We start from the raw sequence: 18,707 nt of genomic DNA on the forward strand, positions 1-18,707 counted from the left end.
TCTGGGAAAGGGACCCTTGGAAACTGCGCTTTCACCCCAAGGCCCGAGGTGGCGGGAGAGGGTCCACGGTGCCCAAAGGACGAAGCCCATTGACACCTTTGGGTGGTCACGCTCCCCCGAGGAAAGCTGGCACCACCTTTGCCTGTCAATCAATATGTAGTGTCTTCACCCCCATCCGGCCGACTATGCAAGTCCCCAGGTCGAAGGCCTCGCTCTCCTTGGCGCTCTGGCCACCCTAGGGTGAGCGGGCCACCCCAGCCTGTGCTCCCCCGCGCGCTGACAAATGTCGCGTGCACGCTACCAGGCTCGCTGATCTGTAATCCTTTATTGCACCGGCAAGGAGATCCAGGGTTTCTCCAGTAACACACCTGCCCTGGGCCTTGGAGGTCGGGGTGGGCACCCCCCTGGTTTGGGGAAAGTGGACAGCGTGGCCCCGATGAGCACGGGGTCAGTGGAGCCGGCAGCCCGAGGCCGCTTCCCTGCGGACCCTCGCCTTCAGCCTCTTCAGGCCGCCGTGCTCGGGGGCGAGCAGGAGCCCGCTCTCGGCCGCCGCCCAGGCCTCGGCCCACCGCCGCCCCTCCAGGCAGCGCTGCCCGTGGCGCAGCAGCACCTGCGCGGCGGGGGCCTGGCCGGGCCGCGCCCCCAGGCTGCTCTGGGCCGGCGCGGGCGCCAGCTTGAGGGCCTGGGCGAAGGCCCCCGCGGCCCCGGCCTCGTTCCCCAGGCTCAGGAGCAGCCGGCCCCGGGAGCACAGGTCCTCCGCCCGCGTCGGCAGGTCGCCGTCCCCCGCAGCCTCCCGGAGCACGCGGTCCAGGTCTCCGAGCGCCCGGCCGAACTCCCGCAGCTCGGCCAGGCAGGCGGCGCGCAGGCGCAGGTGACAGGCGCGGCCGCCCCCCGCCAGCACGGCCAGCGAGCAGTAGCCCAGCGCGCGCCGGGGCTGCCCCGCGGTCAGGAGGCTGCTGGCTTCCCGGACGGCGGCCTGCGGGGCGGACAGGAGGGAGCGCCGGTCAGCCCGGGACGCCACTGCTGCTCCCGGCCCTGCACGGCGGCCTGCGGGGGGGCTCGCTGAGTTCCGGGGGGCGGGGGGCACCGCCCTGCCACCCACAGGCCCTCCGCAGGCCCCGCCCCCGGCCCGCCCCCCCAGCGCAGTTCCCCGGGCCCGGGACCAGCAGCAAACGCTGCCTCTGCCCAGCCTGGCCCTGGGGCCCCCTCCGCGGCCTCTCCCTACGGTCCTGGGAGCCAGTCGCAGCCGGGGACACGCGGCCGCCCCCCGACCCCCTGCGCGCGCCGCACTGACGCCGGCAGCTGCCACCGCGGCCCCCGGGCGCTGCGGTCACTCTCCGCCCTCCAGCCTCGCCTTCCGCGTCTGGGCGCAGCCTCTCTCCCACCAGATAGACCCGGGGGCCCGTGCGGCGCCTCCCCGGGGCTCCCCACCGAAGAACGGGGCATCTCAAGACCCTGCCTGCCCGCTGTCCCTCCCGCCCTTTCCTCTACGCAGCCGGGTCGCACTAACACACCCTCGGCGCCATAGCCCCGGGGGGGCACGGGCACCCCGACACTCAGCAGGGACGCTGTCTGGGTGCGGAGGTGAGCGCCGGGCGGGGAAGGGAGGCCTGGCTGGGACCAGGGTGCAGTGTCCGTGGCGTCGCTGTCGGGGTTCCCTCCCGGGAGCTGTGGTCTGTCTTCCCCCCAGACGGACAGCGTACGGAGCCGGGACGGCCGCCTGGGACCCGAGGGAGCCAGCGCGCGTCTCCGCCCTGGGACACGACAAGCGGGCTCCGCCTCCCTGGGAGGAGCCACCGCACGAGCGCAGGCGCAGCCCCCTCCCGACACGCTCTGCGCCTTCCGGGCTCGGGGGCGGTGCCGCCAGCCATGCGCAGGCGCAGTACCGATGCCGGAAGCGGGGCGTGACCACTTCCGCCCCCTTTCCGGGTTGGCGTGCATTGCTGGGCAACACGCGGTTTCTTCCTCGCCCGCGCCCCGCAGTGAAAAGCAGCCTGCGGGCGGCCTCTCCCCACCCGCTCGGTGCTCGGGGACGCCCCGCTCTGCGGCCCCTCCTGCGTTCTTGGCCCCGAAGACACTGCCCCCCTTCCTGGCACCCTCGGCCCACGGCGGCCGCGTCCCGCCGTGTTGCCCACCTCTCTGCGTGTAGTCCACTCTAAATAAACCCCTCGTGGAGGCGCCTAGAGCGGCTTCCCTTCCTGGCGGACCCCGGGTGCCAAAGCCCACACGAGCCGTGGGCGCCCCAGGCCACACGGGCTGGAACCCCGAGTCCTCTTGGCCTCCCGCCCAGCGAAGGACCGATCCAGCCACGCGGGAACGCAGTTTCCGTCCCCGACCTGCACCTCGGGCCCGGGGCGGACTGAGGCTCCCGTGGGACGGGCTTCCATGAGCGCTCAGGCCAGAACCTCTGCCCACGCCGGGCCCGCCCCGCCCCATCAGCGACGCCGGTGTAGCCGGGCCCTGGACGCTCTGAGCTCAGTCCTCCATCCCGGCCGTGCCTTGGCCTGTGTCTCCCCACCACGGTTTCACCCCCAGGGCGCCCTCGCTGCCCCACTGCCCTGCCCTAGGGTCTCTGCAGCAAGGACACTGGCGTGAACCCCCACTGTCTCCCCTGACATGCGAGGGCCACGGGGCGGGGCTGTGGCTCCACCCAGCACCTGGTGCAAAGCGCTCAGGCGTTCTTGTCGGGTAAGGAGTGGAGTGGAAAACCAGCCAGCCAGCCAAAGAGGCAGTGAGCCCAGCCTGACATCCCTTCGCAGCCCCCTCCCGCCCCCCAGCTCCACTCTCACTGGGATGGGTGCATCTCCCCTGGCCTGACCTGGGGCTGGGGTGGGCTTTCTGCGAGAGCAAGCTGCTCCTGACTGGTTCTGCCTGGCTCTGAGGAGGGGGTTCCCTCCCTCCCCCCCGTCAAGTCACCTGTTCCTCATGCAAAGCCAGAAAATTGCTGGAGTTGTCAGAGCTTGAGATGGTGACACTGGATGTCTTGGGCTCACACCCCCACCCACCCGAAATCACACAGGGGCTGCAAAGCGGCCCCGAGCACCCAAGGTGCCGGGGAGGGCTGACACGGGGCCTTTGTGGGGTGCCGCACGCACCTGGGCCAGGCTCTGCCGCTCTGGGGCCTCCAGGAGACGCAGCAGGAAGCCCAGGTCCTCAGCGTCGGTCTCCGCCAGGCACTGCAGGTCCCGAGCAGCAGCCGGCACATCTCCCTTCTTGAGCCAGAGCAGGCCGCGCCGCGCCCGGTCCGCCCCTGATGGCGGGGTGGGGTGCAGAGCTTCCTGTAGGCGGACGCCCGCCTCCTCGTAGCTGCCTGTCAGGGGTTCGGGGAGGACAGGGTGGCGCTGAGCCGGGTGGGAAGAGGTGGGACTCACTGACCACTGTGCTGGGGAGCCTGCCACAGCCTCCCTTGCTCGGTGCTGGCTCGGGGGGCAGCAGGCTGATGGAGGGGCTCAGCACCGGGGTGGGGGGGGACAGCCAGGAGCACAGGGACCTGGTGACACCATGCTGGCCAGGCCACATGGACTTGCCTGCTACCAGCAGCCCCACCTCGGGGTGGGGGGGTCACTGGAGCCCATGACCCCCAGGCTGCGCTCCTCACTGTGGCCATCATCCACGGAAGCAGGGCAGCAGGGGGCAGCGGCAGCCCCAGGCTCCCCGGAGGCTGGGGTCGGGGCGCCTCTCAGGATTGGGTGCGAGGGGACAGACGGGACATGCAGGCCGCACAGAGGCCGCCCCTGTCATGTTAGCGCTGAAACATGTTCAGGACGTGTCAGGAAGGGCTGACGCTTGGCACATTTGGGTGTAACCCCACCTGCGTGGGGCCTGGGTCCCAGGGGCACTCGGCCACCTGTTGGGTTACCGAGGAGACTGAGCGTTGTATGAAGCCCCAAGTCACCTCGTTTCTCCTCCCTGCAGGCAAAGCCACGCAGGTGCCCGGGAGCTACGGACACACTGCACACAGCAGGCCCACACGGGGACCAGGCCCCAGGAGCTGGGATTTAGGCGGAAGGGACCTCAGGAGCCACTGAGTCTAGGATGCCTCTCCTGTTTTACAGAACAGACTCCTGGGCGGAGAGGAGCCGGGACGCCCCCACGCCCCCACGCCCCCACGCCCGGGCTGCGGCGTACCCATTGCAGTGAGCACGTCCACCAGGAGGGTGTGCCCACTCTGCCGCCCGGCCTCGATTTTGATCAGGGCCTCCCCCACAGCGAGGAGGCCCTGGGCGTCCCTGTCACTGATGGGGGCCCCGGTGTCCCGCTGCCGGCTCAGGAGGTCTCGGCAGCGGGATGACAGGCTCTGCGCGAAGAGGGCCTGGGCCTCCGGCTTCAGAGAGCGGATCTCAGGGACCGCTGTGCGCGCGTCCAGCTGCAGGGCCGAGAGGGCGTCGTCCACCGCCTCCTGCAAGGGCAGAGCGCAGGGTGGGCGGCAGGAGGGGTAGACAGCCCTGTCCCTTCCCTCTCACAGCGGGGCGAGTGTGTCAGCAAAATGAGGTGCTCTTGGCTGGACCCCATCTCGGCTTAATGGGCCTCTGTCTGCAAACCATGGATGCTTGCCCGGCCCAGGCGGGGCGTCCAGGGCTGGCTTCTGACCACAGGTGCACCTGGGCTGGAACAGACGCCAGGCTGCCAGCACCCTTGGGGGAGACGGACACCCCAACAGGCAGAAGCAAGAGCCGTCTGAGGTGCCCTTGGGTTGTTTTCCTTGCGTCCTGGGACTGCAGCCCTGGAGCAAATGAAAGAACCTGGCAGGCAGGTGACCTCCAGGCTATTCTTTTGCCCAGCGAAGCTTCAGGCAGACAGCCAGTTTCAGTCAGTTGCCAGAGACCTTGCTGTTGGCTGAGAAGTGCCTTGTCCAGGGCTGCTGGGCGGTGGCTGCCTCTGGGCATGTCTTCTCGGTGATAAATACCTGCCCTGGGCCTGGCAGCAGACCCCTTCTGCCCTGCACCCCCGCCCTGCCCCCTCCTGCCCTGCCCCTGCACCCTGATGATCCGAACCCACGGGCTCTATGTAGATAGGGCAGGGGGCACCCATGACAGCAGCCAAAGTCTCATTACTTTAAGCTGGGGGCCCCCTGGTAGCTCTGAGGGTTGGCACATGTGCCCATGCTGACCGAGGCTCAGAGGCACGGGACATCGGGTGACTGGAAAGGACTCTGAGACTGGGGATGGGAGGGCGAGGCTCCGTGAGTCCCAGGGCAGGTGCGGTTTTGATGGGTATCTTACAGGATGGCCTGACCCCCTGCTCCCTCTCTGGGGGTTGAGAAGGAAGGCAGCAGCTCCCCCAAAGTGCCCTCCGCTGCTTGCCCAGTCCCAGGTAGGGAGGGCGGGCCTGTACCTTCTGCTGGCCCAGGGCCAGGTGCAGGAGTGCCCGTCCGCACAGGGCCCGCACGTTCCCCGGCTCGGCCCGCAGCACGGAGTTGAAGTCGAACATGGCGGTCTTCCTCTGGCCCAGGAGCCCGTAACATCGGGCGCGGGTGAGCAGTGACTCACTTGCCTGACTCCCTGGAGGAAGGGGTGCGTGGCATCAGGACCATTTGCTGACTGCTGGGGGGCACAGTGCATCTGCCTTCACCCAGCATTCACTGCTCCCTCCTGGTGCCCCATGAGGGGAGGGGAAGCCCAGAGGGTGCACCAGCTGTGGGGCCACCTCAGGGAGCCCACAGACCACTGGGCACCAAGACAGCAAGGAGGGGCAGCGCCTGGGATGGCTGGTGGGCAGTCAAAAGGGGCTTCTGAGAAAAGGAGTCACTGCAGCTGCATCTGAGGTGAGGGGCCAGGAGGAGGAAGGGTCCCCAGGGCTGGGCACATAATGGCCACAGTGTGAAGGTGGCAGGAGGGCAGGGAGGAGCCCTCTAATTTCCAGGACCCTCCCCCAAGAGCCTGTCACCCCCATGCTTCTTCCAAGTGTGTGTCCTGTGATGGACAACGGAGACAATGCTCTGGGCTCTGCAGGACACTTTGGGGCGTGTCCCCTCCCCAGCTAACGTGTGTGGGGTGTGAACTCTGCACCCGGCACCATCCCCAGCTGTCCGAGAATTAGCTCGCCTAGCCCTCACTCCCATCCCACTCGGGGTCTCCATCACCCCACGTGGAGAGGAGGTGCCAGTAAGCACAGAGCCAGAGGTCTGCTGGCACGCTGATGCCAAGTCTGTGCTGAATCCTGAGCACCCCCGGAACTCACTGTGCCTCCTTGGGAATGTACCTTCCCTTGTCGCCCTGAGGCCCCTGCCCAGCACCCAGAGCGAGGCCGTGGGTTGGCTGGGTGAGCGGGGAGGCCTGGCGCGCACACGCAGAGACATGCCCACTGTTCCCAGGATGGGCTTAGGGGACTGAGCCCTCCCCTCCCGTAGCTGGAGGGAGATGAGCAAAGCTGGTAGAGGAGCCTCCGCTGGCCCTCCTACCCCCAGGGCCAAGGGAGTGGGGTGGGCCCAGCTCACGTTCTGCCTGGCCTGGCCTCTCTCCCGGGCTTTGGCATACCCACCTGCACTGCCAGGGCCTCGGTGCAAACGCCCTCTCAGGGCGCGCACACCCTAGAACCCATGAACCAAAGGCGTGCTCGGATCCCCTGGCCCCCAGCCCCCAGCTAGGCAGAGGCTCCCGACCCCCCCACGCGCCCGGCACAGGGTGGGGGCCCTGCGGGTGGGCGGGCAGCTCCCACCTGCAGCAAAGATGGCCAGAGAGAGGTACGCGATGGCCTCCCTGGTGTGGGCCTCGCCCTCGGCCCCGCCTGGCTGCGCCCGCAGGATGGCGAGGGCCCGCGCGTGGCAGTGGCCCCGCAGCAGCTGCCGGTCCTCTGGGTGGAAGACATCCAGGGTGGGCTGGAGACAGGCCGTGTCCCCGGACTGGACGACCTTCTTCACCAGCTGCAGGGGCAGGACAGTCACGCAGTTCCACCCTGTGCCCCAGTCCATTCCGCCCCCATGACGGTGGCAGGGCTGGGCTCACAGGGCTGTGGCCTCCGGGGAGTAGCCCACAGGGGTTGCCACGGGCTGTGGTCATGGGGTGCGTCCTGCAGGGAAGCGGCTGACAAAGGTGGGGCCCGAGGAGGCGTGGCCAATGAGGCGTAGCCCACGGTGGCGGTGTCGTGAGGGGGCGTGGCCTGAGAGGGCGTGGCTCCTGGGGACGTGGCTTATCACAGGACAAGGACTCAGAGCAGAGCGCGGGGAAGGCTGGGGTCCGGGAGGAGTGAGGTCCTTCTGGGCTGCTCCTCTCCGTTGCATGGCGGGGGGTTGGGGTGTTCCAGTATCCCTAAGCCGCGCCTACTCCTCCGTGACATGGGAGGCAGAGGAGCAAGAGTCCTGGAACCAATGCCCGTTCTGGGAGCGAGACACCAGGTGGACATGACCTTGGAGCTCAGAGCAGCTCCACCCCAAAGAGATCCGATGGTGCCCCTGCGGGCCACTCGCTGGGGACACAGGTCCCAGACCATCCTTTCGTTCCACTTGCATCGCCCAGTGCGGGGCGACCAGACCTCCAAACCAGGTCAGAGGGAAGGAGGGCGCTGACGGGCCACACGGTGTCTGCCCCAGAGCCCGACACCTTCCCCCGGAACGTAACCTTCCGACCGCGTTCCAGCAGGAAGCCCTCATAACATCCCAGGGAGGTGAAGTTCCGCTTTTTTCCTGGGAGCCGAGCAGTCTCGGAGGGAGGCAAGCAGGCCTGAGGGCTTGGAGATCCCTACGCCGTCCCCCCACCCGCTGTCCCAGGGCAGGATCACATCAAAGCCGTTTTTTGAGTTTGCACGGGAGATCGGGGACGAAGCTTGGCCTGCACGCGGCTCTTGGCCCTTTTTCTTCATAACACAACAGAAGCAGGTGTGGGGTGCCTGCTGCATGCTGATGCCTGCTGGGGGCCTGGAGCACCGACCGCAGCCAATTCCTCTGACGGCCCACGGGCCAGGACACAGAGGAGGAGCCCGAGGGCCAGAGAGGGAGCAGAGCTGGGCCCCGACCTCACCTGGTTGGCGTCGTAGCAGAAGCCCCTCCGCAGCTGCAGCAGGGCCAGCCGCGCCAGCACGGGGGCGGCCTGGGGCTTCCGGGCCAGGGCCACGAGCAGCGCCCTGTGCGCGTCGTCCAAGCGGCCCAGGCGGTACAGGGAGTCGGCTGCCAGGAGGCGCGCGGCCTCGTCTTCCGTGTCCAGTTCCATCAGGAGCAGGGCCAGCTGGTACACGCCCTGGGTGTTCCTGTGGAGAGAGCGGCTGGGGGAGCGCAGGCCCCTTCCCTTCGCCCTGTCACCCCCCGCCCCCACCCCACGGGCAGGCAACAGGCAAGTCCTAGCCCACGCACCTGGCCCGGGCAGCTCCCTATCCGCTGAGATGCAGAGACCAGGGTGCTGCCGGAGGGGCCGCTGCATGTACTGCCCCCAGAATCCTCGGCCCTCCCCTCTCCACCGCCCCCCACCCCTTGGGGCAGGCATCTCGCAGAGAAGAGAATTGAGGCTGTGTGCAGGCCCCAGCCAACCCTGCCCTACTTTCCTTTTCTGCAAAGACGGGGTAACAATGTCTGTGCTGGTGGGCTCAGGGGAATGTTAGGCAGAGCTAGGAAACACGCCAGGTTACATTGCCAGTGCCCTGGACGAGGGGTGGGGACCCTGGAATGTGGAAATCCCCAGAGAGAACAAATATCACGGGCCCCAACCACACACACCGAAATCCCTCCTCACTAGCAAATCAAAGCAAAGCAAACCAGGCAGTGGGGGGCGGAGGAAGTGCGCGCGTGCGTGCGTTTGTGTGTGCGCGCGCGTGTGGTGGGGTCACATGAAGCACGCCCCCCAGGAGACCCCCAGCTCAGTGCTTTCAGCTCAAAACAGCTGCGGAGTCACCACTGGGCTGGCCAAGAGTTTGCAAAGGAAACTCAGGGCTGGAGGCGGCCCCCAGTGGGCAGGCGGGCTGCTCTCCAAGTCAAGGACCTCACTGGGGTCACACCCCCTGACCCAGCAGCTCCCCCTCGGCCGCCATATTAGGGGCAGAGCACGGTGCGGAGAGGACACCAGGGAGGTGTGACCACTAAGAGCAGAGCTGGGGGATGACGGCGTGGTCACCCGCGGGCTCCTGGGCTGCGGGAGACAGATCGGGCAGAGGAGGTGTTCGCGATCTGCTGGGCTGAGACAACCGTGGGAGATCAATTGCGTATGCAGGGCAATTCATTTCTGGGAACTATGTTTTACACGCGCAGAGAACCAGCTAGAAGGGGGTGCTCTCTGTGGGGTGACGCGTAAGTTTTATTTTTTCATTTCTGTGTCTGCAGTTCTAATTTTTCTCTAGGTCAGTCCTTAATGCATCGCTGTTAAGGGCTGAGATCTTGGCCCCAGCGCTAAATCTGCCACCAACGACTTAAAGAAATCACCCAGCCGCTTCCTGCCTCAGTTTACGCATCTGCAAGATAGGAAGAAACACACCTGACTGCCTCGCAGGGGCCCAGAACAAAGCAGCCCGGGAGTGCGCACGCGGGGCTAGGGTTTACCCTTCTTGCGCGACGGAGCTATCCACCTCCGCGGCCTTACTCCGGCGGCCCCGCGTGCCCGTGGGTCCCGGGTCCGGCCTCCGCTGCAGCATCCTGCGGCCCTCCTCCCGCAGCACGGTCAGCAGCAGCCCCCGTTGGTTCCAGGGCACATACGCCTTGGCGACGAGCAGAGCCTCATCGGGCCGCAGCCGGCAGGCGGTGACATAGTCCAGCGCGCCCAGGAACGCGCTGCCCGCCAGCACACGCAGCAGCCCGCGGCCGCACAGCGCACGCACACAGCCGCTCGGGTGCGGCGGCCCCTGCTCCACCACCTCCTGGAAGTCCTCCCGGGCACAGCGCATGTCGCTGACGTGCAGAGCGCAGAAGCCGCGAAGCGCCAGCAGAGGCGCGCGGTCCCCCGCGGTGCGTTCGCCCGCACGGTCTCTGGGGCGCGAGGGTCGCAGCAGGCGCTCGCACAGCGTCCGGGCGCCCGCCGCGTCCCCGGCCAGCAGCAGGCACTCGGCCAGACGGGCTCCCAGTGCTGGGCGCGTCTCGGGCGGCGCCACGCGCAGCAGGACACGGAGAGCGCAGGTCACCGGGGCCAGCAGCTCACGGTCCGAGTCTTCGCGGAGCTCAGGGCGGCTCCGCACGGCCTCCTGGAAGTGGGCAAAACCCACGTCCGCGACCTCCTGCACATGGGTCCGCACGCGCTCCCGGTCCTCTGCCGAGAGCACGGCCTCGAATTGCCTCCGCGCCCCCGAGGGGCTCTGGCGGAAGGCCTCGTGCAGGTCCCGAAGCAGGTCCTGGGCCCCGCTGTCCAGGAAGAAGGCTGCGGCCGCGCGGGTGACCAGCAAGGCGGCCAGACGCTCACCTGGGGTAGAGAACAGAGGACCTGCTGGGCCACCTCCCACCGGGCTGCCACGCGTAGGCCCCCAAACGCCCAGCCTTTGGACCTTCTGAAGCACTTCCGCTCGTGGCACCTTCCGGGCCCTCCGGGAGGAGCGCGGGCAGGAGGCCCGAAGCTCGCTGGTGCGGGCGCAGGACCAGGGCAGGCGGGGCAGTGCGGACGGCGGCTGCCCTGGACGCCTCCCCAGCCCGGGTTCGCAGTCGGTCTGTCTCAATCCCCAGCCAACATGCAGATTTAGTTACAACACCTCCTCCCAGCCCCCACCCCGACTTTTCGTAATAAATATTAGGGTTGAGTTCCCGCTCCTGGGATCAGCGCAAAGCCAGAGCTGAGGTCTGACGGAGTGACCTTGGTAGGGGGCAGCTGTCAGCACCGAGACTGTTTCTGTTCTTCCCTGGGCTACATCCGGCCCAATCCTCTCTGAAACAAATCACCGACCCCCATCCCTGGTCAGGTCCAGGAAAGGGGATGCGGCTGCCCAGAGTGGAGGACTCAGGACATTCACTGAACTCCCCTTCCGTTTCCTCTTCTGCTTTGCAGAAGGAGGACGGTCCTACAGTCGCAGAGCTGCAAGAAACAGACGGATCAATGGTCCGCCTGGTGCCTGGAACACGGCCTGATGGGCACTGTGACTCAGTGAGGGTCCATGTCAGCACAGAAAGCCAAGCCACCCCGCCCCCAGCAGCGCCCCAGGCAGGTGCACACCACTGAGGAGCCCCAGACAACTCCGCACAGGTGGGGGCCAAGGTCACGGGTACCCCTTGCCCCCCGCCATATGACAGGTGTGGCCGGGGAGGGGAGTTCTTGGAGCCCCTCTGTGGCTCCATCCCGGGTCTCTGAAACTCCCCACTGGTGCTCTTTGCACAGAGCTTCTGAACTATCAGCACTTTTCCTTGTGACCCAGCACAGTGGCCACAACGACAGTAACCCTTCCCACTGAAACAGGAGCAGGCCCAGAGGCAGACCTGCTACTGCCCTGCCCGGCGGCGGCCGTTGTGGGTAAGGGTCACATCACAGCCCAGAGCCAAGTAAAAAAAAACACATCAGCACCCTGACATCAACCAACCAATGAGGCGACCCACAGCGGGGTTACTCTGTCTAATCCTGGTGGCCAAAGTAAACAAAAACAAAACCAAACCAAACAAAAACTGTCGAGCCTTTTCTGGCAGCTGACAAAATGGCTCTGCAGTTGTGGCGGGTGGAGAGCCCTTGGGGCCTGGGGAGCAGCTACATCTTTCTCCACACGGACCCCAGTTCTCTGCTCCGCTCCCGACTCTCCAGTTCCAAGCATTGAGACTCCTGTATATTGTTCAGCTGGGCACTGAGGCTCTGAACATTTTCCGTCAGTTTGCCAGATGGGACGAGCGCACAGACTCTTCTGCTATCTCCAACACGCTATGAAATGTTTCATTTGTTACTGTGCTTTTCAATTCTAGAATTTTAACAGTTTCCATTTATTTGCTGAGATTCCATGTCTGTTCATTCATTACGGTCATATTTTCCTTTAGTTCTTCAGTATATTATTCATAGTTCCTTTAAAGTCCTTCATATGCTGGATCATCTCAAAGTCGGTTTCTAGTGACTTCATTTTCTCTGGACTGTGGCTCACATTTTATTTTCCTATCTCTCTGCATGTCTAGCATTTTTTAAAAAATTGTGCACTAGATATCTGGTTGATGCTTTGCAGAGCCTGGATTCAGTTATGTTCCTCTGAAGAGGAAGAATTTTGTTGCAGCAGGCAGTTAAATTGGATAAAATCAAACTAGTGGCGGAAATGCCCATCCAGGTCTTGTAGTGCCTGGCTCCTGCGTTTGCGACCACGCAGTCTCTCCCTTGTGTGTACAGTTTGGCGGTCAGCTGAGGATTTAGGTACATTGAACACAGAGGCTTTGGGTCTCAGCCCCTGTGTGGCTTCCTCCTTTTCAGGACTTGCCACTGTGTTCCGGCCTTGTCCCCTGTCCTAGGCCCGTGCAGGCCAGGGGAGCTGCCGCGTCCTGTATAAAACCCGAGTGAGGCGTTTCCTTGGGCAAAAAGCGGCAAGCGTGCCAGCCTCGCCTTCCACAGTCCCCACGTCCCAGGGGCCCACCGCCAATTTCTGCCCGCATCCGGTCACTGCTCCGTGCCTTCCCGTGGGTGCAGTTTACAGCCTGTCCCAGTCTCACCGTTGCTGTCTGCGGGGCACAGAGCCTAGTCACGCTCTCCACCAGGACGGGAAGCCAGACTCTTCCGCTGTTAGACCGAAAAATGTCGGCAGTCTGGCAGACACAAAGCGCTTCCCCGCTGCTGGTCTCATTTTCGTCTTCCTGATGACTAGTGAGGCTCGTTTATTTAAAAATGCTCCCCCCACCCCGTCTGGCGGGCAGAATGGGGCATCTCATCGTAACTCGCGTTTGCATTGTGACTAGGAAGTTGGGCACGTCCCATGTGCTCATTAGCCATCTGTGTGTTCTCCTTGGGGAAGGGCTTTTGCCAATTCTAGCACGAGGTTTACGTAGCAATTCTTCACATACTCTGGGTACTAATTTTTTGCCCATTGTATATTTTGCAAATATTCTCTCTTTGTTGTGGCTTGTCCTTTCATTTTCTATACTTATGGGCAACACAGACGGTTAAAAAGTTTAATTTCAATTGCGCGAGAACTCCCAACTTACAGCTTCTCCATGAGGGGTGAAGAATTTGGACTCCATATTTAGCACCCCAACTTTTAAGACTCCCAGCCAAAGGACCAGTACCCAAAACGTATAACTCTGAAAGCCGACAAGGCTTATGTACAAGAGATGCACAAGACTGCAGCAAACAAACAATGTTCATGTGCACACAGACATTCAACTTGGCTACCCCCTCCCCCCAGGCTTCATGCAGCCAGAACAGGCAAAAACATGCATCTTCCGGCTCAGATGGAGGCCCAGGCAGACACGCTACATCTCCCTCCACAACTAAGAAGGAACACAACTACCTCAAAGCTAGAGTCAAGTAGAAGTTCCAGAATATTTAGCTGCATGGAAGTCCAACAGACAAAGATACAAAGAAGAAATACTCATCCAGACAGGCAGGATGGGCGGAGCTGGGGCAGAGAGGACGTGGTGTGGTGGTGGCAGCAGCGGTGGCAGCGACAGGCTGGCAGAAAGCACAGTCACATGTTTTAAAAAGTCAGGAAGGACACCTGGGGAGCGCTCCCAGCCTCCAACCAGACCATGCAGCTCATGTCCCAGTTCCGGGGAAAATCAAGCCTCATTGCTTCTGACTGTGCAAAGCAGTGGGGGTTGGGGCAGAGGAAGAAACTGCTGGTCTTTCAGCAGAGTCCACTTGTTTAAAGGGCCCCCATGGTCCTAGAACATCCGCAGACCCACCCACTCTGGGAACGACGGCCAGGGCAGCAGCTAGAGAGGTGCCAGTCCCATATGGAAGTGGGAGAAGTGCCTGCAAAAGGGGCGAGTGCTGAGCATTGTTCCCTCTCAGATCCCTCCCCCACATACAACACCACAGGTAAAATGGGTCACCTTGTACTGACGAATACCTAAGGCTCCGCCCCTTACAATGTAACAGGTGCGACAGCTCTACCTAAGACACAGAGGCAAACAAACACAGGAGCCTGTCAGAATGAGAAGACAGAGAAGTATGGCCCAAAAGAGGGAACTGATTAAGGCCCCAGCGGGAGAACTAAGCAATGAGGAGAGAGCCAACCTAACAGATGATGAGTTCAAAACACTGGTGATAAAGATGCTCACAGACTTGGCAAACGCATAAGGGAAGAAGTAAGGCTATGCTAGCCAATGCAATAAGATAAGAAAGGAAAAGCCAAAGAACTTATAAGCATGATCCATGGGCATGAACGCAGGGGGGTGGGATTGCTGAAGGGAAGGGGGTTACTGGGCAGAGGCGAGCAAAGGGGGAAAAAATTGCATGGTTTGAAGTAGAGTGTTGGCATCGTCCATGAGTAATGGTCCTGTTCTTTCACCACAGATTTGCAGTGCTCATTCTCAAGTATGAAGTTCCAGACGGTGCTGTGTCTGGCATAATTTGTTTTATTGGCCTTTCTATCTAGTTTTGCACCAACTGATGGAACAAATCCTTATACCACCACCTTCTTCTCCTCCTGCTCCCCGTCTCCTTACCTCCTCCTCCTCTTCTTTTTCCTCCTCTTCCCCCACCCCTTCTTCTTCACCTTATATATTAGTGGTCCTTCCTTTTCTATATCAAATCTTTCTAACAATAGACATCAAACACCTCTCTACTCATATAATTATTCTTTATTATCTTTTAATAATATTTTATAATTATCTTCATAAAATCATATGACTCAAATAAATTATTCTCTATTGCTATATTAAATGGTAGTTTTTTAAACCACAAAGTTTCTATTTCTTGCTGTTGTCTATAAATATAAATGCTTTTTGCATATCTTGTGAAAGTCTGTTCCTGTGTTTGATACATTTTTGTTGTTTCTTCTGGTGTTTCTACATAGCTCTCTCTACTGTGTGGAATAATAACCTGACACCCACCCCTCTACCTACCCCCCACTAGGAGGAGGACCCAGCAGAGGGGCCCGGCAGGGGCGGTACCTTACCCCGGGGTGTGTGTAACACCCCTGCACCCCCTTCTCCCCTTCTGCCCCCCCCTTGCCCTCTGCATTCCAGTTGCTGCAGGTGAACTCTTAAAATCATCCCCGACCTTTCCCACACTCCTCTCTCCACCACTAAATCTAGCCACAATCTCGTCATTTCTAATTTAGTGATGATATCTCAGACCCATCGTCTGTCTCCGGCTCTCCTACCTCGACCCTCCATGGCTCCTCTCCGTCCAGCCCCGCCCCTTCCCCAACCACGCCCCCTCAGCAGCCACGCCCCACCACCAACCACGCCCCCTCAGCAGCCACGCCCCTACCCAACCACGCCCCCTTAGCAGCCCCGCCCCTCACTAGCCCCGCCTCCCTGGGCACACGCTGCACACAGCAGCCGAGGACACTTTACAGATACGACTCAGAGTCACAGTTTCAGCACCCGCGCCCCCTGCCCCCACCTGTGGCTCTCGGTCCTTCGAGGCTAACTCGGAAGGTGCTCATAGCCCGGAGAGCTTGGCCACGGCTCCTGTCCCCAGGGCCTCCGGTCCCCCTGCCCCACCCCCGACAGCCACCCTAGCTCCGCTCAGTGGCATGGACACGCCAGGCTCTGGCTCCGTCAGCCACCTGGCGCTTTCCGTTGCTGCAGTCTGAATCCTTGTCGCGGCTCAGATGACACCTCCTCCCAGAAGCCTTCCCTGAGCGTCTGGCTAGAGGCACACCTTGCGTGTTACATTTCCCAGGGCATTTGTTTTGCTTCTTTTCCTGGCGCTCTGTCAGGGCAGGGGCGTGTCCTTCCCGTCACTGTGGTGTCCCAGTGCCCACCACAAACAGGACTGAACTGTGCTGTGAAGGAACAGCGGGAGTGACTTTAGCCCGACCCTTGGGGGGGTTGCGACCCGCATTCCTACCTTGGGGTCTGCTGCCGGTCGGGTGGGGCTCGAGCGCCCGGCTGCAGGCGGCCCGGCAGTCCTCGTAGCGGCCCCCGTGGAGCAGCGCTTCAGGCGCCAGGGCGTCGCCCCAGGTGCCCCCAGGGTCCAGGGCGGCCAGGAGCCTCTGGCAGTCGGCCTCCTGCTGGCTGGCGCTGTCCCCAGCCCGCCGGCACCGTGAGAGGTGGCTCTGGAGGGCGCCGACCAGCAGGGGGAGGTAGGGCTGCTGGTGGGTGCGGACGAAGGTCACCGTGCGGTCGGCCCTCGAGGCGAAGGTCTGAAGGTAGTCGGCCAGGCCAGTGTCCACCTGCTCCCCGGACAGGACCCAGGCCAGGGCGCGGGTCAGCCGCAGCTCCAGGGCTTGCTGGCAGTGCGCGTCCAGCAGGGAGCCGCAGCGCCGCACCACCTCGCCGTGGCGCCCGCGGGCCAGCAGGCTGGCCAGGGAGTGCAGGACCGCAGCTGGGTGGTCCGGGCACAGCGTGGCCAGGAAGGCGGAGGCCAGGGTCCCCGTCAGGGACACCACGGCCATGCCGTCCCAGTGGATGGCCGGGATCTGGCTGTCCCCTCGGCACCAGGCCTCCAGGGTGGCCACCACGGATGCCCCCCGAGCCTCGGCCAGCGCAGCCCGCACCCTGCGCACCGTGGAGGGGGCGTGGCAGCTGAACGCAGCCAGGTAGAAGGCGGTGGCCAGGGGGGGCTCCCCCAGGGCCAGGTGCTGGTCCCCCTCCTGGCAGAGGCAGGCCACAAGCTCCTGGGCCGCCATCACGCCTGTGCCTCCAATGGGTGCATGTCCAGTCTGCGCGGGCACCTGCGGCGGGGAGGGGAGCGTGGTTAGCGCTCAGACAGCAGCAGTCAGCCCGCGCGCCCTGCAGCCCCCGGCCCTGGTTCAGAGCGGCCTGCGTCTCTCCCCACCGAGACCCCAGCCAGTGCTGAGTCCTGCTGAGGGGAAACCGGGTGAGCTCCGCCGTCGGGTGAAGCTTGCTCTGCAGGCGTCCCCAGGGGTGGGGGGCGGTGGCCGGGGTCTGCCAGGCCAGCTCCCAGCCCACATAGGCCTCTGGGCCTCAGCTCCCTCCTCTGCAGAGTGGGCGCTACACGTGATGGCCCCGGAGCACCCACGTGGGGAGGAGCTGGTGGGCCGAGGGGTCAGGAACCCTGAACCTTCGCTTCACCTCCTGCCCTCCTGGTACAGGCCCCTCAGGGAGGCAGAACCCCCCCGCCCCCACCAACCCGGGCCACAGAAGTGTCCCCCAGCCTCCTCAGCACGGAGACTCCACAGACCTGTCCAACCTCAGGGCCACCCCCCTGCCCAGCGGCCACACCTGTGCGATGGGGGCGGGAGTGGGTGCTGGGCTGCTGAGGGGCACCTGCCCGGCTCTTGGGTGGTGGCGGGGAGCCATTGGCCCTGGTTGGGGGTCCGTTCTGAGACAGGCTTGGGGACCAGCCCTCGCATGCCCTTCTGCGCCCCCACGCCCTCCGGCCTGGAAAAGTAACTGTTGTACCAACGGCCCCTTCTCCTCTGTCTCCCAAAGCGCCCGCAGACAAGCCCCCTCCCAGTCAGTGCCTCTGACACGCGCAGACACACTTGCGGGCACACCGACACACAGGCGCACACGGCCACTTGCTGGTGCTCGGAGGATGAGGGGCATGGAGAAGGGAAGGGCGCGCGCACCCCCACCTCGCTGCTGGCCGGGCGCGGCGGGGGCATGAGAGCTTCTCCGGAAGGCCCCCCGGGGCTGGGCTTCCAGGCGCCGCAGCAGCGCTGCCGCGGGCCGGGGCGGCCCGCGCGTTTCCCGGGAGAGCGTCAACACCCCGCCCGCTGCCCCTGCATCCCCACCCTGCCCCGGCGCGGGGAGGGGCCCGGCTCCCGGCGCTTTCGGAGCGGGTTGTGAGGGGCTCAGGGTGCGGGGCTCCTGGACGCTGGGGGGGAGCTGACCGCAGTTTGGGGGCACCCTTCGCCCGCATCCTCATTGCCCTCGCGGAGGAGGAGGTAGCTTGGTCCCTGCCCCCTCCAGAACTCGGCCAGGCTGCTTCCAGCCCCTTCTGCTGCCAGGGAAACCGCCCGAGGCTCCCCCCGCACCCCACCTGCATTCCTGGGGGGTCTTCCCAAAGGCGAGGGATTCTCCTTGGACGGCGGCCCCAAGTGGCTCTGAGGGGCTCTGACAGGGGTCCGCAGGCTGGGGTCACCTCGCCTGTACTTGAGGAAGGGGCTGCAGCATCAGGTGATATTTGGGGAATCCTGTCCTTCCCCCTCCAGCAGCAGAAGGAAAGGGCCCTTCACAGGCAGCGCCCTGGGGACCCCTGAGGGTGGGGGCAGGGCAGGGGAGTTGCAGGCTGCCTGAGAAGATGGTGCGGCTTTGGGCAAGAGCCCCCCCAACTCGAGGTGCCAAGGGCCCCAATGTCAGGCCAAGCCCCATCCTCTGCAGGGCTAGGGAACCAGGTGGGTGACCTCCCTGGGGACATGGGTGTGAGTGCTGTGCCTCCGGCTTCCTTCCCAGGGCCTGGGTCTCCTGGGAGGTGGCCCCCCAGTCGGTTAGGGAGTCTGGGTCAAGGGCTGCCGGGGCAGGCAGGTGTGGTCAGCCGGGCCTGGTCTTCCTGCGCGGCTCCTGGCCCTCCCTGCAGCTCCTCGACCTTCACAAAGGCACAGCACCGAGGGCTGCACACAGTGGTGGTGACAGTTTATTAGGAGACTTCCCACTGCTTTGATTACTTTCATTTTAATTACCCTAATTAGGCAGGGCCCGTAATGGAGCCGTCCCACCGGCCGTGGGAAGTGCCCGGGGCAGGAGGTGGGGGGCTGCCTGCCACTCGCCATCACATTAGCCCCGATGAGTCCCCCGGGTTTCTGCCTGGCACACGGTGCCCGAGGGCCTGCAG

General features: G+C 63.9%; 1 protein-coding gene across 1 annotated transcript; it reads right to left on the reverse strand.

Annotated features, from left to right (window-relative positions):
- Positions 1 to 305: 305 nt before the first annotated feature.
- Positions 306 to 17,571, reverse strand: TTC34 (tetratricopeptide repeat domain 34). Its single transcript, XM_090271443.1, has 9 exons — positions 17,509 to 17,571; positions 15,816 to 16,641; positions 9,461 to 10,310; positions 7,956 to 8,181; positions 6,658 to 6,862; positions 5,335 to 5,501; positions 4,129 to 4,399; positions 3,096 to 3,310; positions 306 to 976 (listed from the first exon to the last, which is right to left on the reverse strand). The coding sequence occupies exons 1-9, from the start codon at positions 17,536 to 17,538 to the stop codon at positions 449 to 451; spliced, it is 3,318 nt and encodes a 1,105-aa protein (XP_090127569.1). The 5' UTR covers positions 17,539 to 17,571; the 3' UTR covers positions 306 to 448.
- Positions 17,572 to 18,707: the final 1,136 nt, after the last annotated feature.

This window comes from Furipterus horrens, unplaced genomic scaffold (assembly GCF_987537825.1).
Source record: "Furipterus horrens unplaced genomic scaffold, mFurHor1.1.pri manual_scaffold_3, whole genome shotgun sequence".
In the NCBI taxonomy this organism is placed as follows: Eukaryota; Metazoa; Chordata; class Mammalia; order Chiroptera; family Furipteridae; genus Furipterus; species Furipterus horrens.